At 42.9% G+C, this 24,950-nt stretch overlaps 2 protein-coding genes across 3 annotated transcripts in view; one reads left to right on the top strand and one right to left on the bottom strand.

The window, feature by feature from the left end:
• Positions 1 to 15,850, top strand: part of RBL14 (RHOMBOID-like protein 14) — a 56,451-nt gene extending 40,601 nt beyond the window's left edge. Inside the window, exon 2 of the mRNA XM_086505451.1 lies at positions 14,827 to 15,850. Coding sequence (XP_086361577.1) covers positions 14,827 to 15,648 — 822 coding nt within the window. The 3' untranslated portion in view covers positions 15,649 to 15,850. The remainder of the gene's footprint in view (positions 1 to 14,826) is intronic.
• Positions 15,851 to 23,858: 8,008 nt separating this feature from the next.
• The window catches only part of LOC147419598 (uncharacterized), a 57,851-nt gene continuing 56,759 nt past the window's right edge, over positions 23,859 to 24,950 (bottom strand). For both annotated transcript variants that reach the window (XM_086505381.1, XM_086505380.1), the window contains exons 11-12: positions 24,332 to 24,388; positions 23,859 to 24,233 (exon numbers count right to left, since the gene is read on the bottom strand). In XM_086505381.1, coding sequence (XP_086361507.1) covers positions 24,135 to 24,233; positions 24,332 to 24,388 — 156 coding nt within the window. In that variant the 3' untranslated portion in view covers positions 23,859 to 24,134. The remainder of the gene's footprint in view (positions 24,234 to 24,331; positions 24,389 to 24,950) is intronic.

Genomic DNA, 24,950 nt, shown 5'->3' with positions numbered 1-24,950 from the left:
TCCGTACAAAACTACAAATTTCTCAGGTGAAGAGAAGGAGTGTACGGAATTGGCCGTAAATAACTGGCTGCACCAGTGGACCACATACTTTGATCTCCATGGGGAGCATGATGAACGGAGGATTCAGAGGATTCCTCTCTATCTGCGCAGTAAGGCGCTTACCTGGTGGCGTGATATGACAGAGAAGCCTATGACGTGGGCTGATTTTTGTGTGAAATTCAAGAGGGATTTCGCTAAAATGGACCCTTTGAAAGCTTATGCCAAATTGCAGAGTCTTTCGATGAGAACTCTGTCGTTTGATAAATATACGACAACTTTCAAAGAGGCGCTCACCTTCTGCAAGGTGGATTCCACGCACGCCGTGCACATGTACTTGCTGGGGTTACATGAAGATTACCGTTGGGCCTTGATCAAGGACAAAGCCCCGACTGATGTCGAGGATGCAGTGGCAAAGGCCAGGACGTTCCATTTGATAAATGGAGCGAATTATGAGAAGAAAAGAATTGCAGACCATCAATCCGATGAGGGTCGCTTCCTCGTTCCAGCATAAGTCCAAATCACCGCCGAGATCTTCTCAGGAGAAGAAGAAAGCCAGGAATGCTTTAGTTGCTGATGCAGTGAAGAAGGGGGCTTGCTTCGGATGTGGCGAGACGGGTCACCAAATCAAGGATTGCCCCAAGAAGAAAAAGACGCAGAAACCGCAAGGTTGTCCTTCGGTTCAAATCCACGAGATCTCAAGTAACTCTGATGTTGTTCAAGTTGAAATCCATCATTTAGCGCACAGTTCATGCACTAATTGTACTTTCAGCACCAAAGTGTTTGATAAGCACGATCTTCTCCGTTTCCTTGGGAAGATCAATGGTCACGACGTGACCGTGCTCCTTGATAATGAAAGCTCACACAATTTTGTGGATGCAAAATTGGTGCAGAAACTGAGCCTGCGGACGCGGGACATTGACCATGAGTATCGCGTGAAGATGGTTCGTGGCGTGGATACGGATGATTGGAATCGGATTGTTCCAGATTTGTCGCTCGAGCTGGCTGATTACAAAGAGAACCTGGATTTCCACATCATGCGCTTGGATATGATAAACAAGACTCATTGTATATAGACTATGTACATCACTCTCTTGTTTTTGTTAAGCAGAACATGCCTCATGTATCTGTGTCGCTTTGTAATCAGAAGTCTGTAAATAATGGTTTTGCCATATCAGTTGTTATTGCTTTGGAAATGTATAAAGAAATAAAGTCTTCTGATGTTGACTTTTATCAATGTGTACCATCTGCTTGGTTTGATTCATTAGTGCTTGGTACTTCTGTCACTGAATTTCGTAAAAATGTTTCATGTTCTTCTGTTGAACTTGGGGATTTCGACGAATCCAACCTTATGCGAGAAATCATGACCGATTTCAAGGATGTTTTTCCTGATGATCTACCTCCTGGCTTGCCGCCTTCAAGAGGAGTAGATCATGGTATTGAGTTGGTGGCTGGTAGTCAGCCCTTCTCAAAGCAACTGAAACGAACGAGGAGAAAGGATACGTCCAAGGACGTAGGTGTGCACCTGTAAGGCCGAGCGTTCCATACCACCCGGCCTCACCTCCTCGAGGTGACCTCACGCACTCCTAGCCTCACGGGCTAACCACTGACACTCTGCAAGTGGGGGTCGATAACTGTAAACGAGGCCTTGGCCTCCCTTTTATAATAATGGTCGGCCACACTGGCCGGGTTCGCACTACGTCCACCCGGACACTGGATGCCCATCCCGACGGCATCTGGGCTAGATCCCCTCTCCTGTGAGCGGGACATAACATACTTCCCTCCTTAAGAACCATTGATGTCCTCATCAATGAAGTGGGGATATTGAGCCTTCAAAGCTCTAACAGGTTCCCAAGTAGCAAACCTTTCAGATTGACCCTTCCATTTAATTAAGTACTCGTCATAAGCCTTTTGACGTGAATGACATGTACGATGATCTAAAACCGCTTCTGGTTCTCGAGGAATATACTCACTTTGCATATCTTGCCATACATTTTCCTTGATAGGCACAACAACGTCGGCTTCGCCCAATTTCACTTTAAGACGGCTTACATGAAACGAACGAGGAGAAAGGATCTTCCAGCTACACAGACCGCCTACAGATACGCGTCGGACGAACCACCCGACCATAGCCACCATCCGGCAGCTCCTCCGTGCTGTGGCCAGCGTCCAAGGACGTATGCGTGCACCTGTAAGACCGAGCGTCCCATACCACCCGGCCTTACCTCCTCGAGGTGACCTTGCACACTCCTAGCCTCACGGGCTAACCACTGGCACTCTGCCAGTGGGGGTCGATAACTGTAAATGAGGCCTTGGCCTCCCTTTTATAATAATGGTCGGCCACACTGGCCGGATTCGCACTACGTCCGCCTGGACACTGGACGCCCATCCCGACGGCATCTAGGCTAGATCCCCTCTCCTGTCTGAGCGGGACATACCATCAACCCTATCGGTTTAGTAAAACCGAGGAGGACGAGATTCAACGACAGCTGAAGGATTATCTCGACCGGGGTTTTGTTCGGCCTAGCAAATCCCCATGGGGAGCGCCAGTGCTACTTTCTCGAAAGAAGGATAACACTATGCTCTTGTGCGTGGATTACAAGGGGTTGAATTAGCTCATTGTCAAGAACAAGTATCTGCTCCCGTGCATGGACGATTTGATAGATCGGCTCCATGGAGCGTTGTATTTTATGAAGATAGACCTGCAATCAGGCTATCATCAGATACAGATCAAACTGGAAGATATTCCTAAGACAGGCTTCCATACGTGTTATGGTCATTACGAGTTTTTGGTCTTGCCTTCTGGTTTGACCAATGCTCCAGCTACGTTCCAGCAGATGATGAATGATCTGCTGAGACCATTTTTAGGCAACTTCGTTGTTGTATTTCTCGATGATATCTTGAACTACAGCTGAAGTTTGTCTGAGCACCTAGTGCATATACGCATTATTCTCGAAGTACTGAGAACTGAGAAGCTTTACGCTAAGGCTTCGAAGTGTGAATTCTTTGAAAAAGAGCTTCTGTTGGGTCACATCATTACTCGCGACGGAATTCGCGTTGACCCTGAAAAATTGGATAAAGTGCGAAATTGGCCCATTCTAAAGAACGTGCGCCAAGTAAAGTCCTTTTTAGGCTTTACTGGATTCTTTCGCAAGTTCATCAAGGATTACTCTAAAGTTGCTGCTCCGCTTACGCAACCTCTAAAAGGAGCGGTGAAAGGGCCGAAGACTTCGGGTCCTCGTCGTAAAGGTAATCCCCCTGTTGTCTGGAATGAGCGTCTCAACGAGAGCTTTCGGACACTAAAGCACTTAGTGACTACTACGCCAATATTGCAGTGACTACTGCGCCAATATTGCACATTGTGGATCCTAGCAAACCATTTGTGGTTGAGACGGATGCTAGTGATTATGCTATTGGTGCGGCCTTATACCAGGACGGACGTCCTGTTGTGTTTGAAAGTAAGAAGCTTTCTGACGCTGAGATGCGTTACCCATATGAAAAGGAGCTTTACGCTGTAGTCAACGCCCTGAGGAAATGGCGGCACTACTTGTATGGCTCTACGTTTGTTGCATGGACAGATCATCATTCCTTGCGCTATATCTGTGATCAAGGTGATCTCAGAGGCCGGAAGGCTAGATGGGTTGAGCTTATGCAAGAGTTTGACTTTGAGATCCGTTATAGAAAAGGATCCAGCAATCGAGTTGCCGATGTGCTCAGCAGGATTTCTGAGATTAATGCCTTGTCTATGGCTGAAATCTCGACGGATTTCTATCTCTCTCTCCGAGGGCTATGTCGTACTGATGGCCACTTTGGCAAGATATGGAACGAGGTCGAAGTGGGGCATGACTCGCATATAGGCTTGGGTGGTCCGGAGACCCAAGTGAGTCGTGCTGGAGAGACGAGACAGCGACAATATTCCATTAGAGGTGGACTATTGTTCAAAAATGGTAAAGTCTGTGTCACAAAGTGATGACGTGGCGAACAACAGAAACCCTAATTTTTGCCAAAAACCCTAATTTCCGGAAATCGCAGAGGCTATAATTTTTTAAAAAAAAATAAAAAATAAAAAATTTATAGAAAGATGAGCAACGCAAATTATGCTTTTTCTCTACCTAATGAGAAAGAGAGAGAGAATGCTTTTGCTTTCAAGTTTTGACTCTCTGTGAGAAAGAGAGAGCAATTGCTTTTGATTTGAAGCTTTTGGGGCTCTGCTTTTGGGCATCCCTTGTAACCTTTAAATTAGTGTTAAGGACCTCACTTCTCAGAGCATCTAGACGCAGAGTTTGAGAGTGAAACCCTAACCGCTCTCTTGTACTTTGATGATTGATTAATACAAAAAGAAATACCGAAAGGGGCGCCAGTCTTTGGGGCCAATATCTCTAGGCACGGAACTCCGCCGGGCCAGTGCAAATCTATTGTGATCTGTGAATTGTTTTGAAGTGGTTATTTGGTGCTGTCGCTGTTGATTCTTGACTTGGAGTGTCCAAGTCTGTTACAGTGGTATCAGAGCACGACCGATTTCTCTTCTACGGGAAATCCGATTCCCGAATTTTTTTTCCGTGGTACCTATGGCTTCAGGCAATGATCAGTTGACTCCCTCTGCATCTGGAGATGCGGGCAGGGATCACAACGAAGATTCCGGCAGAGAGTATGGCCTGCCTTGGCCTACTTAGGCGGAGTGGCGAGAGATGTAGCATCGCCAGTTGATCGGCGATGCAACAAAGATGATGCTCAATTTTGCCAAGGACCCGACGATGGCAAAATATATGAACCAGACCTCTTTGGAAGAGGTACAGATGGAGTGGCAGAGAACCACAACACCACTCCCGAAACCCGCTCTCAAGAAATCTTCTGCCTCCAAGAAATATACGGAGAAGGAACTGGAGAACATGGTTGATGCACGGATTGCTCAGCTTTTCGACGTGCAAAAGAAAGACAAAAAGCACGGCAAAAAGCAGAAGAAAGGCACCGACTTCCCGGGATATTTGGGTCGTTGGTCGACATTCGACAAGGCAAAGAAATTGAAGAAGCGCGTCAAGTTTGAAGACCTACCCCGTTCTTCTTCTTCTTCTTCTGACAGTTCTTCTAGCTCTTCAAACTCGAGCGAAGAAGACAGGACAAGCAAAAAGCGAATCAAGAAACAACGCTTCGGAAAGGGCAAGAAAAAGGCAAAGAAGGCTACATCTCGCCCAGAGACTGACAGTTCTACTGAGGACTCGTCTACAGACAACTCAGATTCCGATATCGGAAACTTTTATGCGAGCAAGAAGAATTTTTTTTAACAAAGCTAACCAGTATGACTTTCTCGAAGATGAAAGCAAGAAAGTCCGAGAGTTTAAGGAAGGTGGCCACTCGATCAAGTTTGATACTTTTCAGGATACTTAGATGCTTCGAAGGCTTTGTCTTTTATACAGCAGTTTGACATCGCTTTCGCGGGAGGACGCTATTCAGAGCACTCCAAGATTCGGAGAGCTACCTCTTACCTTAAGGGGAATGCTCGTACTTGGTGGTCCATGCTTCTTTTAAACAAGACTGCGCCAGTTAAATGGCTGAAATTTAAGAAGCTTTTTATTTCTTCTTGGTTGACGCAAGAATATGAAAGAGATGTACGAGCTGCTTGGAACCATCTTCGGATGACCAAGAGCGATACAGTAAATACTTACTGTGAAAGATTCTAGAGCTCTTTTCTACCCGTCTCTTCATTCAAGAAGATCTCGTTCAGAGAACAGATTGAGCGGTTTACCTTGGGTCTACCTACAGAGATCCGAGATCACTGCTTGGAACAGAAGTCAGCTTCTATTCAGGAGTTGATGAGTCATGCGAAGCGGGGCTTTGCCATTCACTCTGGCAGTCTGACCTACCCCACAGATGAGGCCATGACAAAGAGCCAAACAAACTTCTAGGACTGAAAGTAGAAAGAAAAAGAGCAACCCAGAGAAAAAGAATGCACGACCCAAGCTTACTCCTGAGGAGAGAGCTCGCTTCATTAGAGAGGGGAAGTGCTTTGGATGCGGGGAACATGGACATAGAAAAACAGAACTAGTACCACATGGCGTGGGACCTGCACCGAATCTAATGAATGAAAGTACAAACTTTGCCGCTTTTGGGGCAAAGTGAAGGATCAGGAAGCTCTTTTGAAGGAGCCAAGGCCAACTTCTTTTCACTTGGAATTGGCGGCTCGATTTGGAATTACGCACGACAGACTGACGCCACAGGCGGAGTTAGTTCGACTGGCACCCGGATGGGATGTTGCCATTACACCGAGCATTGGCAAACTTCGTTTGCAATGACAGGGGTGTTCAGGGCATGCGGGTGACGTTCTACTCAGGATCCCTTGGTACCACAAGAACTACGTTGTGGTTGACTATCGGGCCGAGAAAGCGACTTTGATAAATCAAGGGCTTACAGATTGTACTTGATGAACTTTAGTTTCTTACTCATTCTTTTGGGAGAATTGAACGCTGGATAAAGGTTGAATATGTTTTGACCTGATCTAAAGAACGCCAAGATTTTTCTCCACACTCATGCCGATTGCTTTTCAGAGGGCCTGAAGATCATACCATCGATCTGATACCTAGAAGCACGCCATCGAATCGGCCACCTTACCGTGTGAGCCGAGTACAGAATGAAAAGATTATGAACCCAGTGAAAGAACTCTTGGAAAAGGGTCTTGTCCAGCATAGTACTTCACCGTATTGCTCTCCAGTGTTGTTGGTTTTGAAGAAAGACGGATCTTGGAGAATGTGCATCGATTATAGCACTCTCAACGAAATTACCATCAAGAACAGATTTCCGATTCCTAGGATCGATGATATACTCGAGAGGTTACAGGGATCCTCGTGCTTTAGCAGGATTGACTTGAAGAGTGGATATCATCAGATTAGGATAGCGCCAGGAGATGTCTACAAGACAGCTTTTCGGACGACTTTTGGGTTATTTGAGTTTTTGGTGATGCCTTTTGGTTTAACCAATGCTCCTGCGACATTTAATCGGATGATGGACAAGATTTTTCGAGAGTACAGGCTATTTGTTGGCACTTTCTTTGACGACATCATTGTTTTCTCCAAGAATGAGGCAGAACACAAAGATCATCTGCTTCAGGTCTTTCAGGCATTACGAGATCACAAGTTAGTGATTAATGCAAAGAAAAGTGATTTTTTTCCTACCAGAGATACACTTTTTGGGACACATTGTGTTAGCAGAGCAGGAGTGCAAATGGACCCGGCCAAGATAGAGACTATCCGTGATTGGCCCGATTTGAGGAATGTCCATGAAGTTAGAAGCTTCTTGGGACTGTGTTCATACTACAGGCGGTTCATACGAAAGTTTGCAGAGGTTGCTTCCCCTTTGCATACTTTGACTCAAAAAGGAGTACCTTTCTCGTGGGGATCCACAAAGGTGACTGCCTTTCGAACATTGAAAGAGAAATTGACTACGGGACCTATTTTGACTTTGCCGGACTTGCAGAAGTCATTTGAAGTATATTGTGATGCAAGAAGGCCATGTCATAGCTTACGAGAGCCGTTTGTTCTCTAGGCTGGAGATGACAGCACAGATCTATGAGAAAGAGCTTTTGGCGGTTATTCATGCTCTTACTCAGTGGCGGCATTACCTACTCGGAGCGGATTTTACTTTCTTTACAGACCATCAGAGTTTGCGCTACTTCTTGTCACAGAAGCAGCTTTCGGGAAAGCAGATGAGGTGGGCAAACATCTTGTCACGGTTCCACTTCCAGATTGTCCATGTGCAGGGACAAAAGAATGTGGTGGCAGATGCTTTGTCTCGAAAACCGTTGGTTCTGGCTTTTTCCGCGATACATCATAGGAGCTTCAAGGATATGGTCGATCAGTATGCCACATATACAGATTTTGCAGATATTTTTCACACGGATACGGGATGGAGAGACAGTAGCTGGATACTCCCTTCGGGAAGGCTACTTGATGAGAAAGACTATGTTGTGCGTTACACAGCCGTTGAGGGATAAGGTTATGAGTGAATGCCAGTGTCCACCTTTTATGGGTCATTGCGGCATTGCTACCACCATGAAAGGGGTAGAGAGATACTTCTTTTGACCGTGACTCAAAAAGGACATGGAAGAGTTGTGCGCAGTATGCCAGAAGGTCAAGTTTGACAGGCATAAGGCACAGGGATTGTTACAACCTTTACCCATACTCACCCACCCCTGGAAAAGTATTGAAATGGATTTCATTTTTGATCTCCCGAGAACACAGAATGATCACGATGATTTTCCGATACATGGCACGTCTAAGATGATTGTCTCCGATAGAGACCCCAGATTTGTGAGTTTGTTTTGGAAGGCAATTTGGGAGAACATTGGCACGCAGTTGCAGTTCTCGTCATCGTTCCACTTGCAGACTGACGGGCAATTTGAGATTGCCAATTCAGTGATTTAGATTTATTGAAGTCTTGTATCTCGGATCAGAAGACTCAATGGGAAAAGAACTTACGTTTGGTGAAATTTGCCTACAATAACACGATACACTCTTCGACAGGGAAGACGCCATGTGAGATTGTTGAAAGTGCTGCGAACGTTCCATCCTTCCTGAGCACGAAAGATTAGATATTTGAAGCGGATGAATATTCGCGAGATTTGGATACGGCTTTTGCCAAGGTTTGCAAGACCTTGCAGGAGTCTCAAGAACGACAGAAAAAGGCAGCGGATCGCCATCGTCGCGACTTGAAACTGAAGGAGGATGATTGGGTGCTCTTACTTTTGAGAAGGCACGCCTAAGAAAGAAAAAGGGAAAGGAGAGGCTTTTTCCAAAGCTTAGTATGTGATACTACGGACCTTTCCAGATTACTGAAAAGATAAATGATGTCTCCTTCCGATTGAAACTGCCAGATACTTGGAGGATTCACAATGCATTGCATGTGAGTCTCTTGAACCCTGTTAAGGGTGATGTGCCTGATGATGGGGAGCCTGATGAGCAACCCGAAGTGGAAGAAAACGAGGAGATCCTTGTTCCTGAACAGATTTTGGCACATAACGATACGAAGAAAGGTAAAGTCCGAAGGCGTATCTTGGTTAAGTTCAAGAACTTTCCTTCATTTGATGCGAAGTGGATGGAGGAGGAGGACCTAGCAGATACTCCTCGGATTGTGAAACTTTACCTCAATGTTTTGGTTTAGCATAGTCTACTCCAAACAGAACCCAAAATTCAGCTTGGTCGGAGATCTGGTGCAGTGGGATGCACAAGAGGGGAGTCACTCCGCTCCCTTGTCAACACATACCTCGATTTTGATACTAAAGTCATTGATGTCTCTTTGAGCTTCAGGGATACTGAGAGCTGACAGTATTCTGCTGGATGACTTTATGAAATGGAATTCCTGATAATGATACTGATTTGTTCTTGACTTCTTTTGAGTGCAGGAACTGATAGACGAAATGACTACAGCATTTTGGTCTGATTGATCTCGAATAAAAATGGTCTGATTGATCTCGAATAGACATGGTTGCAATAGGGGTTAGTCAATCGGACATCGATGCGGTCCCGATTGGACCTAGATGTGATTGCTAGCTACATTGCCGATAAATCATGGTCTAAGATCCGAATGAATGTTGAATGTCATGTGATGTTCTGTGATGTCTGGTGATGTCCTGTGATGTCGTGTGATGTGACTGTCGATTTTGTACATGTACTAGATGTGTGCTCCTAGTACGTAGGTACTAACAGTCAGTGTCTGCTAAGACGGTTTATGGCTTTTGTCGGTTTTGCAGGCGTAATCGCGGTCGATTACAATGCTTTCAAGAGGGGGGTATGTCACAAAGTGATGACGTGGCGGACAACAGAAACTCTAATTTCTGCCAAAAACCCTAATTTCCGGAAATCGCGGAGGCTATAATTTTTTTTATTTTTTTATTTTAATAGAAAGATGAGCGACGCAAATTTTGCTTTTTCTCTACCTAATGAGAAAGAGAGAGAATGCTTTTTGCTTTTAAGTTTTGACTCTTTGTGAGAGAGAGCAATTGCTTTTGATTTGAAGCTTTTGGGGCTCTGCTTTTGGGCATCCCTTGTAACCTTTAAATTAGTGGTGAGGGCCTCACTTCTCAGAGCATCTGGACGCAGAGTCTGAGAGTGAAACCCTAACCGCTCTCGTACTTTGATGATTGATTAATACAAAAAGAAATACCGAAAGGGGCGTCAGTCTTTGGGGCCAATATCTCTAGGCACGGAACTCCGCCGGGCCAGTGCAAATCTATTGTGATCTGTGAATTGTTTTGAAGTGGTTATTTGGTGCTGTCGCGGTTGATTCTTGACTTGGAGTGTCCAAGTATGTTACAGTTTGTGTGCCGGACATCGATGAGATTCGACAAAGGATTTTGTACGAATGCCATGATGTTCCTAGCGTTGGGCACCCAGGCATCCAGAGAACTTTGGCTTTGGTCAAGCGATATTTCTATTGGCCAAGGATGCGCTCTTACATAGAGAGCTATGTGAAGAGATGCGCTCAGTGTCAGGTCAATAAGGCAGAGCGCCTTAGGAAAGCTGGCTTGCTACACCCATTGGAAATCCGAGGTGCCAAGTGGCAGAGTATTTCCATGGATTTCATCGTTGGTTTGCCTAATACTAGTTGGGGCAATGACGCTATTTGGGTTGTGGTCGATAGACTCACAAAAATGGTGAAGTTTATACCAACGAAGTCGATAGTAAAAAGCCATGAGTTGGCGGTTTTATTTGTCGATCAGCTTTATAAGCTGTATAGTCTCCCAGAGGATATCGTCAGTGATCGAGATACTAAGTTCACTGGCCGATTTTGGCGAGATGTGTTCGCTCATCTTCAGACGAAGTTGAGTATGTCGTCTTCTGACCATCCTGAGTCCGACGGACAAACTGAGAGGATGAATCAGACGTTAGAGGACATGTTGAGAGCCTATGTCTTCATGGGCAGTCTGACTGGGAAAGGTATCTTCCACAATTAGAGTTTGCCTATAATAATAGAAGCATTCTGCTACTGGATTTAGCCCGTTCATGCTGATGTATGGATTTGAGCCTAAATCCCCAATTGCTATTGGCTTAGAGAAAGTCAAGGAACGCCAAGCTCGTGATTTCCTATATGACATGCAGGAAATGCTCGAATTGGCTAAGAATAGTATAAGAACGGCTCGTGACCGAGTTACTACTTATGCTAATCAAAAGAGGTCTCCAAGGACTCTAGATGTGGGACAGTGGGTCTATCTGAAGATACCCAAGGATTCCAAGACTATGCGAACAGGAAAGCATTAAAAGCTTTCAACTAGATATTGTGGTCCGTTCTTGATCACAAAGAAAATTAGCCAAGTTGCCTACAAATTGGCTCTTCCTTCGGATGTTGGTGTGCATCCGGTGTTTCATGTCAGCCGCCTTAAAGTGAAATTGGGCGAAGCCAACGTTGTTGTGCCTATCGAGGAAAATGTATGGCAAGATATGCAAACTGAGTATATTCCTCGAGAACCAGAAGCAGTTTTGGATCATCGTACCCGTCATTCGCGCCAAAAGGCTTATGACGAGTACTTAATTAAATGGAAGGGTCAATCTGAACGATTTGCTACTTGGGAACCTGTTAGAGCTTTGAAGGCTCAGTATCCCCACTTCATTTATGAGGACATCAATGGTTCTTAAGGGGGAAAGTATGTTATGTCTCGTTCACAGGAGAGGGGATCTAGCCCAGATGCCGTCGGAAATGGCGTCCAGTGTCCGAGCAGACGTAGTGTGAACACGGCCAGTGTGGCCGGCCATTATTATAAAAGGGAGGCCAAGGCCTCATTTGCAGTTATCGACCCCACTGGCAGAGTGCCAGTGGTTAGCCCGCGAGGCTAGGAGTGCGCGAGGTCACCTCGAGAAGGTGAGACCGGGTGGTATGGGACACCTGGGCACGCCTACGTCCTTGGACGCTGGCCCCAGCACGGGGGAGCTGCCGGATGGTGGCTATGGTCGGGTGGTTCGTCCGACGCATACCTGTAGGCGGTCTGTGTAGCCGAGAGATCCTATCTCCTCATTCGTTTCACGTCCCGTGTTTGCGTCTCACTTGCATGTGTTATCGGGAACCCCGTCCCGGGATGTGTTCCCTCTACATCCCATGTGAGAGATGCCTCTGTCATCGCGTCCCCCGGTCCCGTCCCGCATCCCCCATTCCGTCCCTGCCAAATAGGGTCACGTCCTCAGGTCCCCTGTTTCTATGAGGCAGAGGAGCAATAGCAGAACCTCTCAAGAAGCATCAACAATGTAAGGTGCAGTGGAAGTGAATGTTGAACTTTGCTCAAGATGAGTGCTCCGAACTGTGCTCAAGGTTCCTTTTACTTACGGAAGGGAAAGCCTTCCGTTCCTTTAGTGAGAGAGTGCTCAAGGCAAGTGATCACAAACAAAGTGGATAAACACTGTGAATGAAGGTGCTGAGACTTAGAGATAGAGAGAGAAGAGAATACGACACCAGAATGTTGTCAAACCCTCCTCCGAAGGCCCCACTCTCTATGGCGAGAGCGGTCTACTATTGATTGCACAAATCTCTACGATGCAATGGACTTGCCGACGACGATGAGGACGACGACTAGACGGGCTGAAATCTGAAAACGCTAATGGCTGAAATCTGCAAATCTTGTATCTGCTGAATTCTGACTCTATGTCGGCGATGACGATGCGACGACAACGCGCTGAAAAGGCAGATGCTGAAATCTGTGTTTTCCGGGCTGAATCTACAAACGTTGGTTGATCTGATCGTGCGGCGAGAATCTGCTGCGGGAAGGTGAGATCTGCAAGGTTTGGGACTTGATCTGCAATGTCTAGGTGCTGAAAATACAAAACGCTGATGCTAATGGCTGAACTGTTGCCGGGAATCTGCAAAACGCTAGGAGATCTGTTGTTTGCAAAAACGCTAGGTTGATATGGGGTCTGCTGCAAAAACGCTATGGCTTCTACTGGGTCCTGTTGTCGCCAGGCTGATCTGCAAATGTAAACTTTGGCTGATCTGCAATGCTGAAAACGTTGGGCATGTTCTTGGCTGAAAACGCTAGGTTGAGTGCCGGGGGGGGGGGTCTTGCGAGAAGGTGCACGGTTGAACACAAGGTTCCTGCTGCCTCTCTGCTAGAAATTGCTAGCGCTAGCTTTCTTATATACTTGCTTGTCAAATTGCCCTACCCAATTTCCCAACAAAAGTCACTTATTGATTATAATTGAAAAATGGCGAAAATAGGGAAAATAGGTTTTTTGCACTGTAAAATACTCCTGATGGAATCTGATGGTAATGCTGATGATCATGCTGTGTGCAACCAGAGGATATGCATCTACTCTAAGTGCTTGGACATGCACGGTCTGCGAACAGACTCACAAAAGTGCCAGAACACTTCCTAGGCTAGACTGACTGAACCCTTGTCATGAACTAGCTTGTCCACGTACACATAGGGTTAGATGTGCACATGACAAACAGGACCAGCGTTTTTACACCAGCAAAAGCTTGCGTTTTACCCATCAGCCATTAGCGTTTTCAGAACCAGCCCACCAGCGTGTTTGCTTCAGCATTCAGCCCTTTCCGCAGCAGATCCTCAACGTTTCTGGCCTCGATCAACACCAGCCACTTCAGCGTTTTTGGAGCATCTGCCTCAGCGTTTTTGGATAGCAGATCAGCCCACAACCTTGTCGTCGTCGTCGTAGTACCAAGCATCTGCAGCAATACCCATTAGCACCTCAGCAGAACGGCAGATAAGTAGCCCTCATTGTCGTCGTTGTCGCAGTACCCAGCATCTAGCATTAGGACCGCCGTGTTCTTAGCACCGAAGTACCTTCAGCACCCAAAGTACCCCGCAGTACCCTAGTACCAAGAACCTGCAGTACCAAGCACCAAGTACCCACAGTACCGCTTCAGAAGTATCCATCATCAATAGCATCAAGTACCCATTAGCATCTCAGCATTTAGTCATTGTATGAGCATTTGGGCAATTAATAAAGCAAGTACTTGCTCTGGCAACAGAGCAAGGGGTCCCTTGAGGGTGGTTGGGACCCGACATGTGGTGTCGTCTCTCTTTCTCTCTCTGCATATCTCTCATTCATTGTCTTTAGTTTCAGTTTCTCTTTCAAGGGAAGTAAAGTAACCCTTGTGTTTGTGCGGAGTACTAGATCCGAGCTAAATCCTTATTCCGCTGCACCTGACAGCAGTATACAACTCAAACACACACCCTGACCTCCCACGTGCCCTACATATATAAGGGTAAGAGGTGGAGGTAGGGAAAAACAACCTACCACCACACAAAAACAAATAGGGGCACCAGACATTAGACGGGTGGGGGGCCCCAAAGTGGCCGGTTGGACAGAGATGCGGCCTAAATGCAATGCAAAGGGTGGCTAGTCCAGGACACACACTCGTGACTAGCCGTACACACCTAGACGACGAAGGTGAAGCAGCGGGAGTGCTAAATAACATTGTCAGTCATGGTGATGTCTGGTCGGTAACTTCTCATGTATCTCAGTCGTTTACTGTGGTAGCTTTGTGCTGTCCCATTGGCTAGGCCATTAGTGCACATAGAAGTATGGCTCTTTTGCTTCACAAGGAGAGAGGACCTGCGGGGTTTGTATTCCCTTGAAGCTGCTCCAAGTCTTTCAAAATTCAGCTAGACATGCCTATTTTCTTTATGGACAGATACACCTGATCTCGACTGCGTCACTATTTACTGCTCTATTATCAACTTTATCTACTTGAGATCAAGAAAATTTAATAGAAAAGAGAAAGAGCTCCTGTTTTAGGAATTTTTCCGCTGTTATGAGTTGTGGGTCTAAAGGAAAGCTTCATGTTTTTGTACAGAATTGGGACATCAAGCGGATCTTTCTTTCGGCGTTTTACCATGCTGATGAGACTCACCTGGTGTACAATATGCTCTCCCTTTTGTGGAAAGGGGTGCAGCTGGAGGGTAGCATGGGCAGTGTGAAGTTTGCAGAAATGGTTGCTGTGCTGCTTGGATTATCACATAGCCTTGTTGTGGTGGTTGCCAAAGGGTTAAATGTGTTGGGGGAGTATCCAGATGCACTTCATAATCACTGTGCGATTGGATTTTCTGCAGTTTTATTTGCTTTGAAGGTGGTACTGAATCGGAATTCCCCAACCTTTACAAATGTGTATGGAGTATTGGTTCCATCACGTTATGCCGCATGGGCTGAATTGGTATTGATACAGATGTTTGTGCCTGGGACCTCTTTCTTGGGGCACCTTTGCGGTATATTAGCAGGGCTGCTTTATGTGCATTATTCGCGTTGGCTCACAGCAAGTGGGTTTTTTGGAGCTCTGTTTAGGAGTTGGTCAATGTTTAGGCGAAGATTCACATGGCACTTTCCCTTGTTTAGGAGGGGAAGAACTCTTAATGGTCCAAGGAATGGTGAAGAGCGGAGAGCAAGACATAATGATTCTGCTGATAGCAGAGTGACCAATGACGAAACTTCATCCGTTGTGTGGCAGTGCCATATGTGTACATTTGACAACTCGATCTATGTAGATAATTGTGAGATGTGTGGTGCAGCCTTTATGGACAGGCCTAGTGGCAGCAGTACTCCTTCAGCCCCACCATTATCATCTGCTTCAATGTCTGTGGAGGAGATGAGAAGAGCACGCATAGCACGTTTCAACAGATGACATTTTTACTTGTATATTCTTTTGTGTCAGCTTAATGCTAGCAATTGCTTGATGTCGATGGCCAATTGTAGTCACAGGGTCACAGAAAGTGGAAGCTGTAGATATTGAAGGGACTTACAGGAAGAAGTACGTGGGGAGCTTACGATGATTTTTTGCTATCGCAATGGCTCCGTTATAATTGATGTTTTTGATATGAGAGTAACATTGGCTCATCCTGCCAGTAAATTGCACGGCTTGCCATCTTCATACTGTTGTTATGATGCTCCAAAATGAAATGGAAACCGTTTTTCTCATGAAGTTGCTGATGGCCTTCAAAGATTGAGTTTTTTTAATAACAAATTCAAGCAGGTTGGAGATGGAAGAGAATTTGGACTTTATGATCGGCAACAGAAAAGATGAAGGTTCATATTGCACATAGAAATTTCTTTTGTCAGTGTTGAGGGACAAAGAAGTGCCTTAATGAAAGGATTTGATGCTTATGTATAAAATTTGTTTCCTGCTTTAAATGGACAGCTTGGTACAAGTTTTTGATTTTGCAATGGGGAAATCAGCAAGGGGCCATTTACGGCACAATGCTATTTAAAGATGAGGCTTAGCGTGCCAGCCATGTTGTCCACATTGCTAGTTTCTACCTGAGCCTATTTTCATGTTTTCTCATCCCTTCTTTGGTCATCAATGACGGGATATTTAGTGGAAAAGCTTGTGCCAATCTTCCTGTTCATCATCGAGCTCCCCATTTTTCTTATGTCCAAGTAGAATGGGTAATGAGAGTCGTAAGCTTTTTCACTTTTAATGACATCCGAAGAATGTTCTTAGTTTCGAGTTTGACTATAAATTGAGAAAAAGATTATCTAGCTTGTTGCAAATATTTATTGGCACGTCCTTTTGTATTAGTTGTTGTATGGTGAGTTACTTCAAAATAAGATGAAAATAGCTAAGTGCCTCAAGAAGCACAGTCCTTCAATAATACAACTTGGCCTTTTCTATTGTCCATTTGAAGTTATTTGCTAACTACAATTCCCTTGAAGAAGGGCAATGATGGTTCTAATGTATTTGGAGGGCACTTATTAATCCCAGTGTGACATGCCACTCATTAGATAAGTATGGTCTTGTAAATGAAGTTGGAGTTGCTACTTTGGAGGTAACGGATAAAAGGCAATGGTTAGTGTAGGTGTGTGAAATTCTCACCTCACATGGCTCTTGGTTCAGAGGGAAAGTCATAATTGGTATTGCTCGTAGAATCTTCCTTGTGTACGTCTCTCTCTCTCTCCCCCCGAGTGCTACGAAACAATTGTTGATAAGCAAAAAAATAGTCTAATGAGACGAGGACTAAATCTATCAAAGTGTGTTGGTGCCCTATCTGCAGATTTCTTATTACAAAATGGTGGCTTATTGAAGAGATTTTGTGAAAGTTAAACTTGGATTTGTTGTCAGAAGCCAATTGTACTAGCTCTTCCATATTGAATAATTCAGCAGTTCTAACGAGAGGAATATACTTGCAACATTGCACGATATCAGCCATGCAAATATGCTCAATCTGTTTCGAAAGTTGAAGAATACCATACCTTAATCACATTCTTTTAGTTCTAGATTTCTGGTCTACACCATTTCCTAGGGAAGGAAGCCTTATTTTCATTAAGTTTTCAACAATAAGGCGGTGATCTATGTGAGGGTAAAGTGACTCAATGAGAATGTGATCTAGGCCTTTAAAGTTCAAAGCCTCCTAGTTTCATTATGGTCAATAATACAAGGACCAATTGTGCAAACCTACAAACAAAACTTTTCAAAGTAAATCTAGGAAAGCCTCCTAGTTTCAAAATGGTCAATAATATAAGGACCAATTGTGCAAACCTACAAACAAAAGTTGGAAAAGTGTTTGATGAAGCTACTTTCTTATTCCTAAGGTAACCATTGCTATGAAACATTTTGATAGGGTTAGTGTACTTCCACTCAAAACACATCATTTTTTAGCAAAAAATTACCAAATTATTGTATATATTTTTTTAATGAAAATCAATTTAGGAAGGAAATGAAATGAAAAAGAAAATGATCAAAGAGTTAATTGAAATAGAAAATCCATGTAGGAAGGAAAGGATCAAAAAGTTTATTAAGATAGAAAATGTGCAAAGATCTTGCCAACATACTATTGAGTTCATTGTATGCATGTGTTTTTATACTTCAGGTCTGTATTATTAAGAAATCCATGGAAACTAAACATAGCAAGAGGGTCATATACATTCACACAAAAAGGAAAATATTTCATTAGTGTTGGGTGCACATTATAGGCATCGGTAGACCAAGCTACTTGTTATCCATTTCCCTATGTATCGCCTAGGTAGTAAATTGTTTATAAAAGGATCCATATAGTCATAGAGAGCTATCGAGCTAATATTGAACTTTAAAAATTTAAGTTATTGTAGAGGCTTATTCCAACACTAAGTTTCCAAAAGCTACGTTATACTAGATGCTTATTCTAATTATAAGAAATTCACATAATCTAGCCACCAAATTCAAAAACACGTTACAAAACCAAAATATAGATTATTCATCCCACAATTTTCTATCCCTATTTTAGGATACCCTAGCTACCTCAACTCCTATACATCTAGCTCCAATCCCTATCACTTGCAGAGCCCCTTTTGTAACACCTTTATGAGTTAATCAAACCATGTTTTGCTTCAATCGTTATTCAAATCTTCTTATAGTTTAAGTAGTTTTGTAAGTGTGATTAAATCATGCCACTAATAGTATGAATGAGACACTCATTTATCCACCTTAATACCTAGCATACTTAGTATCAAAGTTACAAGTAAGGCTAGTGCTTTCAAATCCACTTACCCCTAGAACCTTTCTATGCTAGGCCATTTTGTTGGGGTAAAGGCGATGTGCCTCTTACCCCGTTCCGGCATGCCATAGGCATCCAACCGTCCATCACTCGTACACGCCTTATTCTTTACTAGATAGAAGAATAAGGGGTTTTCTCACACACATTTTTGTGAGCTGATCCACCCACATCTCTCTCTCTCTCTCTCTCTCTCTCTCTCTCTCTCTCTCTCTCTCTCTCTCTCTCCGCACCCGCACATGCACACACATCGCATTTGCACATACAAAAGGAGAGAGTTGGTTTGGTGACGGGGTAGGCAAATAGTCTTGCTTTGAGACTAAATCAAGAACCATTAAATTAGTTGACACTTTTTCCAATGCCTTTTGTAATATTCAATTTATGTTTTGGCTTTCAAAAACTACCCACAAAATACCATCTAGAAGTGTCTGACAAGAAGTGTCAAGGACACTACTTCTTGTACCACCAACCCATGCTTCCATACATGTTTGAATGTAGGTTTCTAGAATTTATATTCGTATGCAGTGAAGCATAGTAAAACCCTAGTGAAGCGCTCTTTATGATATAAACTTCAAGAGTGGTTAATTGGTAAAACTTGATTCCTTCTCAAAGAATACATGTTTCCCTATACATTGAGTAACCATTGTCTATGTATCTAGTTTGATTCGTTCCTATTTCTTTGTGTGCAGGAAATATGTGTCTCTTCTTACAATCATGTTAGCTGAGGATTTAAGAATGCCACTTAGGGAGGAAGGGAGCAAGCTAAAATTTCACCTAGAATTAGAGAAGAGTGGTCTGAAATTATGAAAAGATAGATTAGATTTCATTATTTCCCTCTTTTTAAAGGCATAGAGATGAATTGTGTATGGTTTGATTTTCTCCAAAGAGTGTGAATTTCCCATGTTGGGGAGTCTTTAGTGTCCTTCACTCTCACTAGTATAGTTTCCCAGGCAATCATGACAAAAAGATAGAAGGTTCTTGGCACCAAAACCCCCATCGAGTAAGAGTTGCATCCATTCCAAAACTAAGAAGCATGTTTGTACATCTTTTGATAGAGAGCAAATAGAGCATGTACCTAGATGTACACTAAACACACAAAACCTCCATGCAACTCACACATGAAATCATAAACTAGCTTGAAATATTGCAATTTAGATTATTGTTGCCTTGAACATCATTGCGCGTGCGCATGCGCGCACGCAAACACACACACACACACACATACATATATACATACATATATATATATATATATATATATATATATATATAATCTTTGGAGTCAAATGGCTCCCACTCATAGATAGTGCAAGTCTAATATTGGTCAACAAAAGTTTCTATTAATAATATTGTGCTCATTGCAATGAGGACATAGAAAGGAAAAGGAAACAATTCAGGTCTTTGTCGCATAAATGTCAACAATAAATTTCATAGTGTCTCTTAGCCTTTTGGCCTTCCAATGGAAAGGCCTTAGCATTTGATTGTGCTCTTTTCGCTTTGGAAATAGGTAAATGATGCTCAAATCGTTGTCTTTTTGTTTAATACTAAATCTTGATATTTGAAAAATCAAGATAATTAATTGCCCTCTTGCACTCATCTCTTCAAGCATGTTCTCTCTCTCTCTCTCTCTCTCTCTCTCTCTCTCTCTCTCTCTCTCTCTCTCTCTCTCTCTCTCTCTGTCCAAAATATTGAAAACCATGAAAAGAGAGATTCTTTTCTAGTTTCCTTTCCTATAGAAAAATTACTCTCTCATTTCCATCCAACTATGTATATTCACACCATTTGAGCTCTTTCTAATATCAGTAGCCATCGTGGAATAAAATCCCATTTACCTTTAGATTATTGGCATAACCAAAACACCCAAAATTCCTTGCTATTCTAAGAAATTTGCTTTTGCTGAAGAAAGAACTTGTTATTCCATAATGTTATGCAATCCTTCACAAGTTATTGTTGTCATCCTCTATAGAACCTTTGGTAATACATAGGCTAATATTTGAAATGGATAAGCACCTCCCCCTGTGGGCCCTCTGTTGTGTTGGAAAAAAAAGTTATTGTTGTCATCCTTTGTAGAACCTTTGGTACTTGTAATGATTCTTATCCCTCTAATGAAGGCAATATAGTGCGCAACATTTTGTGGTTTATTAATTTTTGCTTTTTTTTTCTAGAAAACAAAACTTTTTTGCATTTTTGCATCTGTAGACATGGCAAGCCTTGTAAAATTTTCACTTGTTTAGCTAAGTTCAAAATAGTGATGAATTTTTTTAATGAGAAACTAATGGTTAGTTAGATGTGGCTTAAATGTTATCTCTTGTTTCTTAAACAAAAAAGAGTATGATAGCATTTCATTTAGGATTCTTTCAAGCATTCATGATAGAAACATTTTCTCTTTCACCTTATTTGTAAAGATATTAAAGATTTGGTTTTACTGAATATCATGCATAATTTGTTTGATGGATTATTTAAATTGAGCATCTTTTGCTCTCTTTTATCCCGAGCCTCTCATTCTTGTAGAGAGAGAGAGAGAGAGAGAGAGAGAGAGAGAGAGAGAGAGAGAGAAAGAATTATAAACTTGGCACATTAATTTATAAATATGTATACGCTACATTTTGATATTTTGATATATCTTGAAGTTTCACTTAATATCTAATAGCAATGTAAAAGGAAGGCCATTTAGTTTTTATTTAACTTGTTCCAAACAAGAATTAGGTGTCCCCAGTTTCGAAAAAGTAAAAAGATCTTTCAAAACATATTAAGTACGTAAGTGAGGGTGAGTTTAGGAAATGAAAAGACATATGAAGGTGGAAAGTCAAAAGATTTTTTTTTTCCACATAAGAGGTGATTGACATTTGTGTTTCTCTTCTCCTTTATTTCCCCTTTAGCATTTTTTTCTCTTTAAAGTGTCATTGCTCTCTCTCCCTCTCTCTCTCTCTCTCTCTCTCTCTCTCTCTCTCTCGCAATGTTGTATCCGTCCTTCTCATGTCCAGATGATATTGTTGCAAATCTATGTGCTTCGTCATTGCTCGTTGTTGTGTGCTATAGACGAACCCATCGGTTTTGTTGTTATTGAGGGAATGTTTGAATTAGGAATACCTTTTAATTAAGAAGTAACTTTAGCTAGCACAAAAACGGCATCACTATAGCATTTACCCTTTGTGCAAGACAAAAAGGTGTGTTCCTTGAGGTCTAGAACTCTATTAAACATAGACTTTGTTGTTAGCTGTATGTACACCTATTGACCATAATTTGCAAGGCTTTGTGCAAATCTGCATAATTACACATCATTTGTTTGGTAAGCAATCATTTGCCCCTTATGTCATGTCATTTGTAATTGTCTCTCACTAAAGCTCAAAGCACTACCAAATATATTCCTATCTTTAGTGCTTAATAATTTATTTTTAAAAACTCATTGTAGTGTAATCCGATCCATTAAAAAATACCCTCACTGAAAACTTTTAAGTTAAGAGGAGAGAAAACTTACAAAGCTTTGAGGAATTTAGTGTAAGATCTCCTGAAAATAGCACATTAGTTTATTATTTTTTTACAAATCTATCAAGAAAAGTAATATATGTTTTTGTGTCAATCTTTCTTCATCCACACACACACACACACCTCTTGAAAAGATTGTTATAGTTTTCCAAAGCTTGTTGTGATGTCATATTTCTAATGTTTTAATTTCTCTCAAATTCCTCCCAATTACTCCTATCACCTAGTGTCATGAGGGCTGATGTAGAGAATATCAAAACTTATCCTTGCATGCAAGTAGAGAGCCTAGGCTACATCCCACTTTGCAGCTACTTTCAATAGGCATTAGCAATAGCTACTCAAGCATGTGTTAAAGGCTAGAAGATTCATTCTATGGCTTTCCCTTGATGGTAGGAAATCCACAAGTCGTCGATACCATCACCACAAATATGTCAAAAGTAATAGTTGAGCCAAAAAGCTTTCACCCATAAACACCAATTCAAACAATAGAGGGATGGGAGGGGAATTTTAAGACAAGGACTCCAATTTCATGTATTAGGTTGCATTAGAGCCTGATTAATTGCAAATTGAGAGTAGCATTGTGATTTTTTCTTCGATTTTGTGTATGTGGTGATGAGTAATGCTTCCTCAAAGCCTGATGACAAAGGAGTAGAAGAAGCATAGATAGCTTTGGAGGCTACTGATTGGAATGAGTCTTTCGAACATAAACGATTGAAGGATCAAATATTTGGAGAAAAATCTGTAGTACATACACATTTTATAAAAAAAATGCTCGTATTGTGCTACAACAATGCTCTTGGTACATCATGCCATAGCAAATTTCCAATCAATTGGGAAGGTCTATTCGTAACATGAAGCTTTGGAATATGGAAAATGGGTGACCCTAGACTAGTGTACCTCCCAAAATGACAATCCAACTTCAAGTCTTCATTAAAAAAAAACCTAAAACATGAGCCTGATTTTTTATGGTGATGCTCATAAAACCCGACAAGTGTGTGACATCAATTAACTACACTTAATTCAATCATCACGGGTTACAAAGCATATCTGATCTAGACCATCCATCCCATCAAGGACATCCTTTGAAAAGCATCCAAATATGACTTGGACCTGAAGCAAGTGTTGCATGTCCACCTGGCACATTGATTTGTCTGTGCATGGAGATGGAAGACCTCATGTAAATGACTCAAAGCAAGCCCCGCAACTTGAACCCACATATACTTCCCTTGCCCTATGTAAGAACTAAGATGTTTGAGCTCAATTATGGAATCCAATTCTCACATATGTAAGGCGCATGTCTTAACACAAATTTCAGTTGGTGACACAATTGCAAGCTAAGTAGGAGTGGAAGGTCAGTTTCTTTGGGACAGTTCCACTCCCTTAATCCCCATGTCAAAGAAGGATCAAACCACTTTAAGAAAGAATACCATAGATTCAATCTTTCACACATTGAAAAGCTTAAAAATTCCATTTTATAAATCCTGATGTCAAAGAAATAAGTCCACTTCATGATTTCTGATGTGTAAGAGAGTGTTCAAAGACACATAGCGCAGGGGTTGTCAATTGAATATTCATCAACCAGTGGCATGTGCGAGAGCTTTGGATTAAACCACATCATGAGGAAGAGAGAAGAAGAAGAGTATTTTAACGTCGTAGGAAACTATCCCAAGAGACCTTAAAGAACTATCTGACGAGGAGAGTTGAGTTACCTTAAAGAACTATCCGACGAGGAGAGTTGAACTCAAGACCTGTTATTCAAGAGGGAAATGGCATAACCAATCTACCACACTTGGGTGATAGAAAGATTATACCATTTTCCTCTTTTTATTAGCGCGCACACACACACCCACACCAGAGAGAGAGAGAGAGAGAGAGAGAGAGAGAGAGATCCAAAGGCTTTTACACATTAAAAAGCTTAAAAGAATATACAATTCCATCATATGCATACGTGTTTACATCAATTGGTCATTCATGTACGCTTCTGCATACAATATTAAAAATAGGGGTAATAATCAGGTGATTGTGTAAAGGTTTCAGGTGCTTCAACTGTGTATACAACTTGAAATTTTTAGCCATGTTAGATAGCAATTTCCTATGATACAGAGGGTTTTATCCCAAAATGAACCAATGTGAGAGACCGGACTCGATGGGAAAATGTGTGCTAGCTTAGTAGCAATGCATCTGTTCGATTGCAAGGATCGAGTGCATTCAACAGCGCCCCCATGGCTCCCGCATGACCTTCATGTCGCAGGAACATTGCCTGCAATATACAGCACAATAGATCAATGTTCATGACGACTTCAATGTTACACCTAGACTATTTGAATGATCCAACAAAAAACATGAAAGCTACTTCACCTTGATTTGTCCTTTGGACCAAAATTCCATTGCTACAGCCAAAAGCCTCATTGCCAACTGATGCATTCAAAGAAATAGTTAGCTAGAACTATTGATTCCCAAAATATCCCTCAAATTTGTCAAATTTCAAATCCGAGGAATCGGTCGCTCGCTACTGCTGCTCCCCCCCCCCCCCCCCCTCGTGCTGCCTCCCGTCCCCCGCCTGCCCTTGCGCGCTTCGCCACAGCAGTAGACACAGATGGAGGCTCCAGCTCCGCCACAGAGGGACTCATCCGAAGCCCCCTCGCCCGACCCCGCTGAGCCCACCATTCGACTTGCTCTATCGCCGACAGAGCAAGCGAGCCTTGCCGCTGAGGTTGAGCGTTTGCAGGCGACTTCGGTCATCTGCAAAATTCTCGGCACCCGTCCTAGCAGAGGAGAGCTGCGAGACCTTCTCCAGGCCCGCCTTCTTGCAGAGGTGGGCAAGATCTTGGGTGTCCAGATTCTCGGACGGGGGTACTACCAGATCGAGTTCGAGACCTCCGAGATGGCTTCCAAGGTCATAGCTATGAGTCCACTGGCCATCCGAGCATCACGCGCTCACTTTCGACAGTGGCGACATGGTTTTGACCCGACTTCG

Source organism: Adiantum capillus-veneris, chromosome 29, assembly GCF_014529385.1.
Source record: "Adiantum capillus-veneris isolate H3 chromosome 29, ASM1452938v2, whole genome shotgun sequence".
NCBI classification, from domain to species: domain Eukaryota; kingdom Viridiplantae; phylum Streptophyta; class Polypodiopsida; order Polypodiales; family Pteridaceae; genus Adiantum; species Adiantum capillus-veneris.
This window is presented reverse-complemented; position numbering and strand designations above follow the sequence as displayed.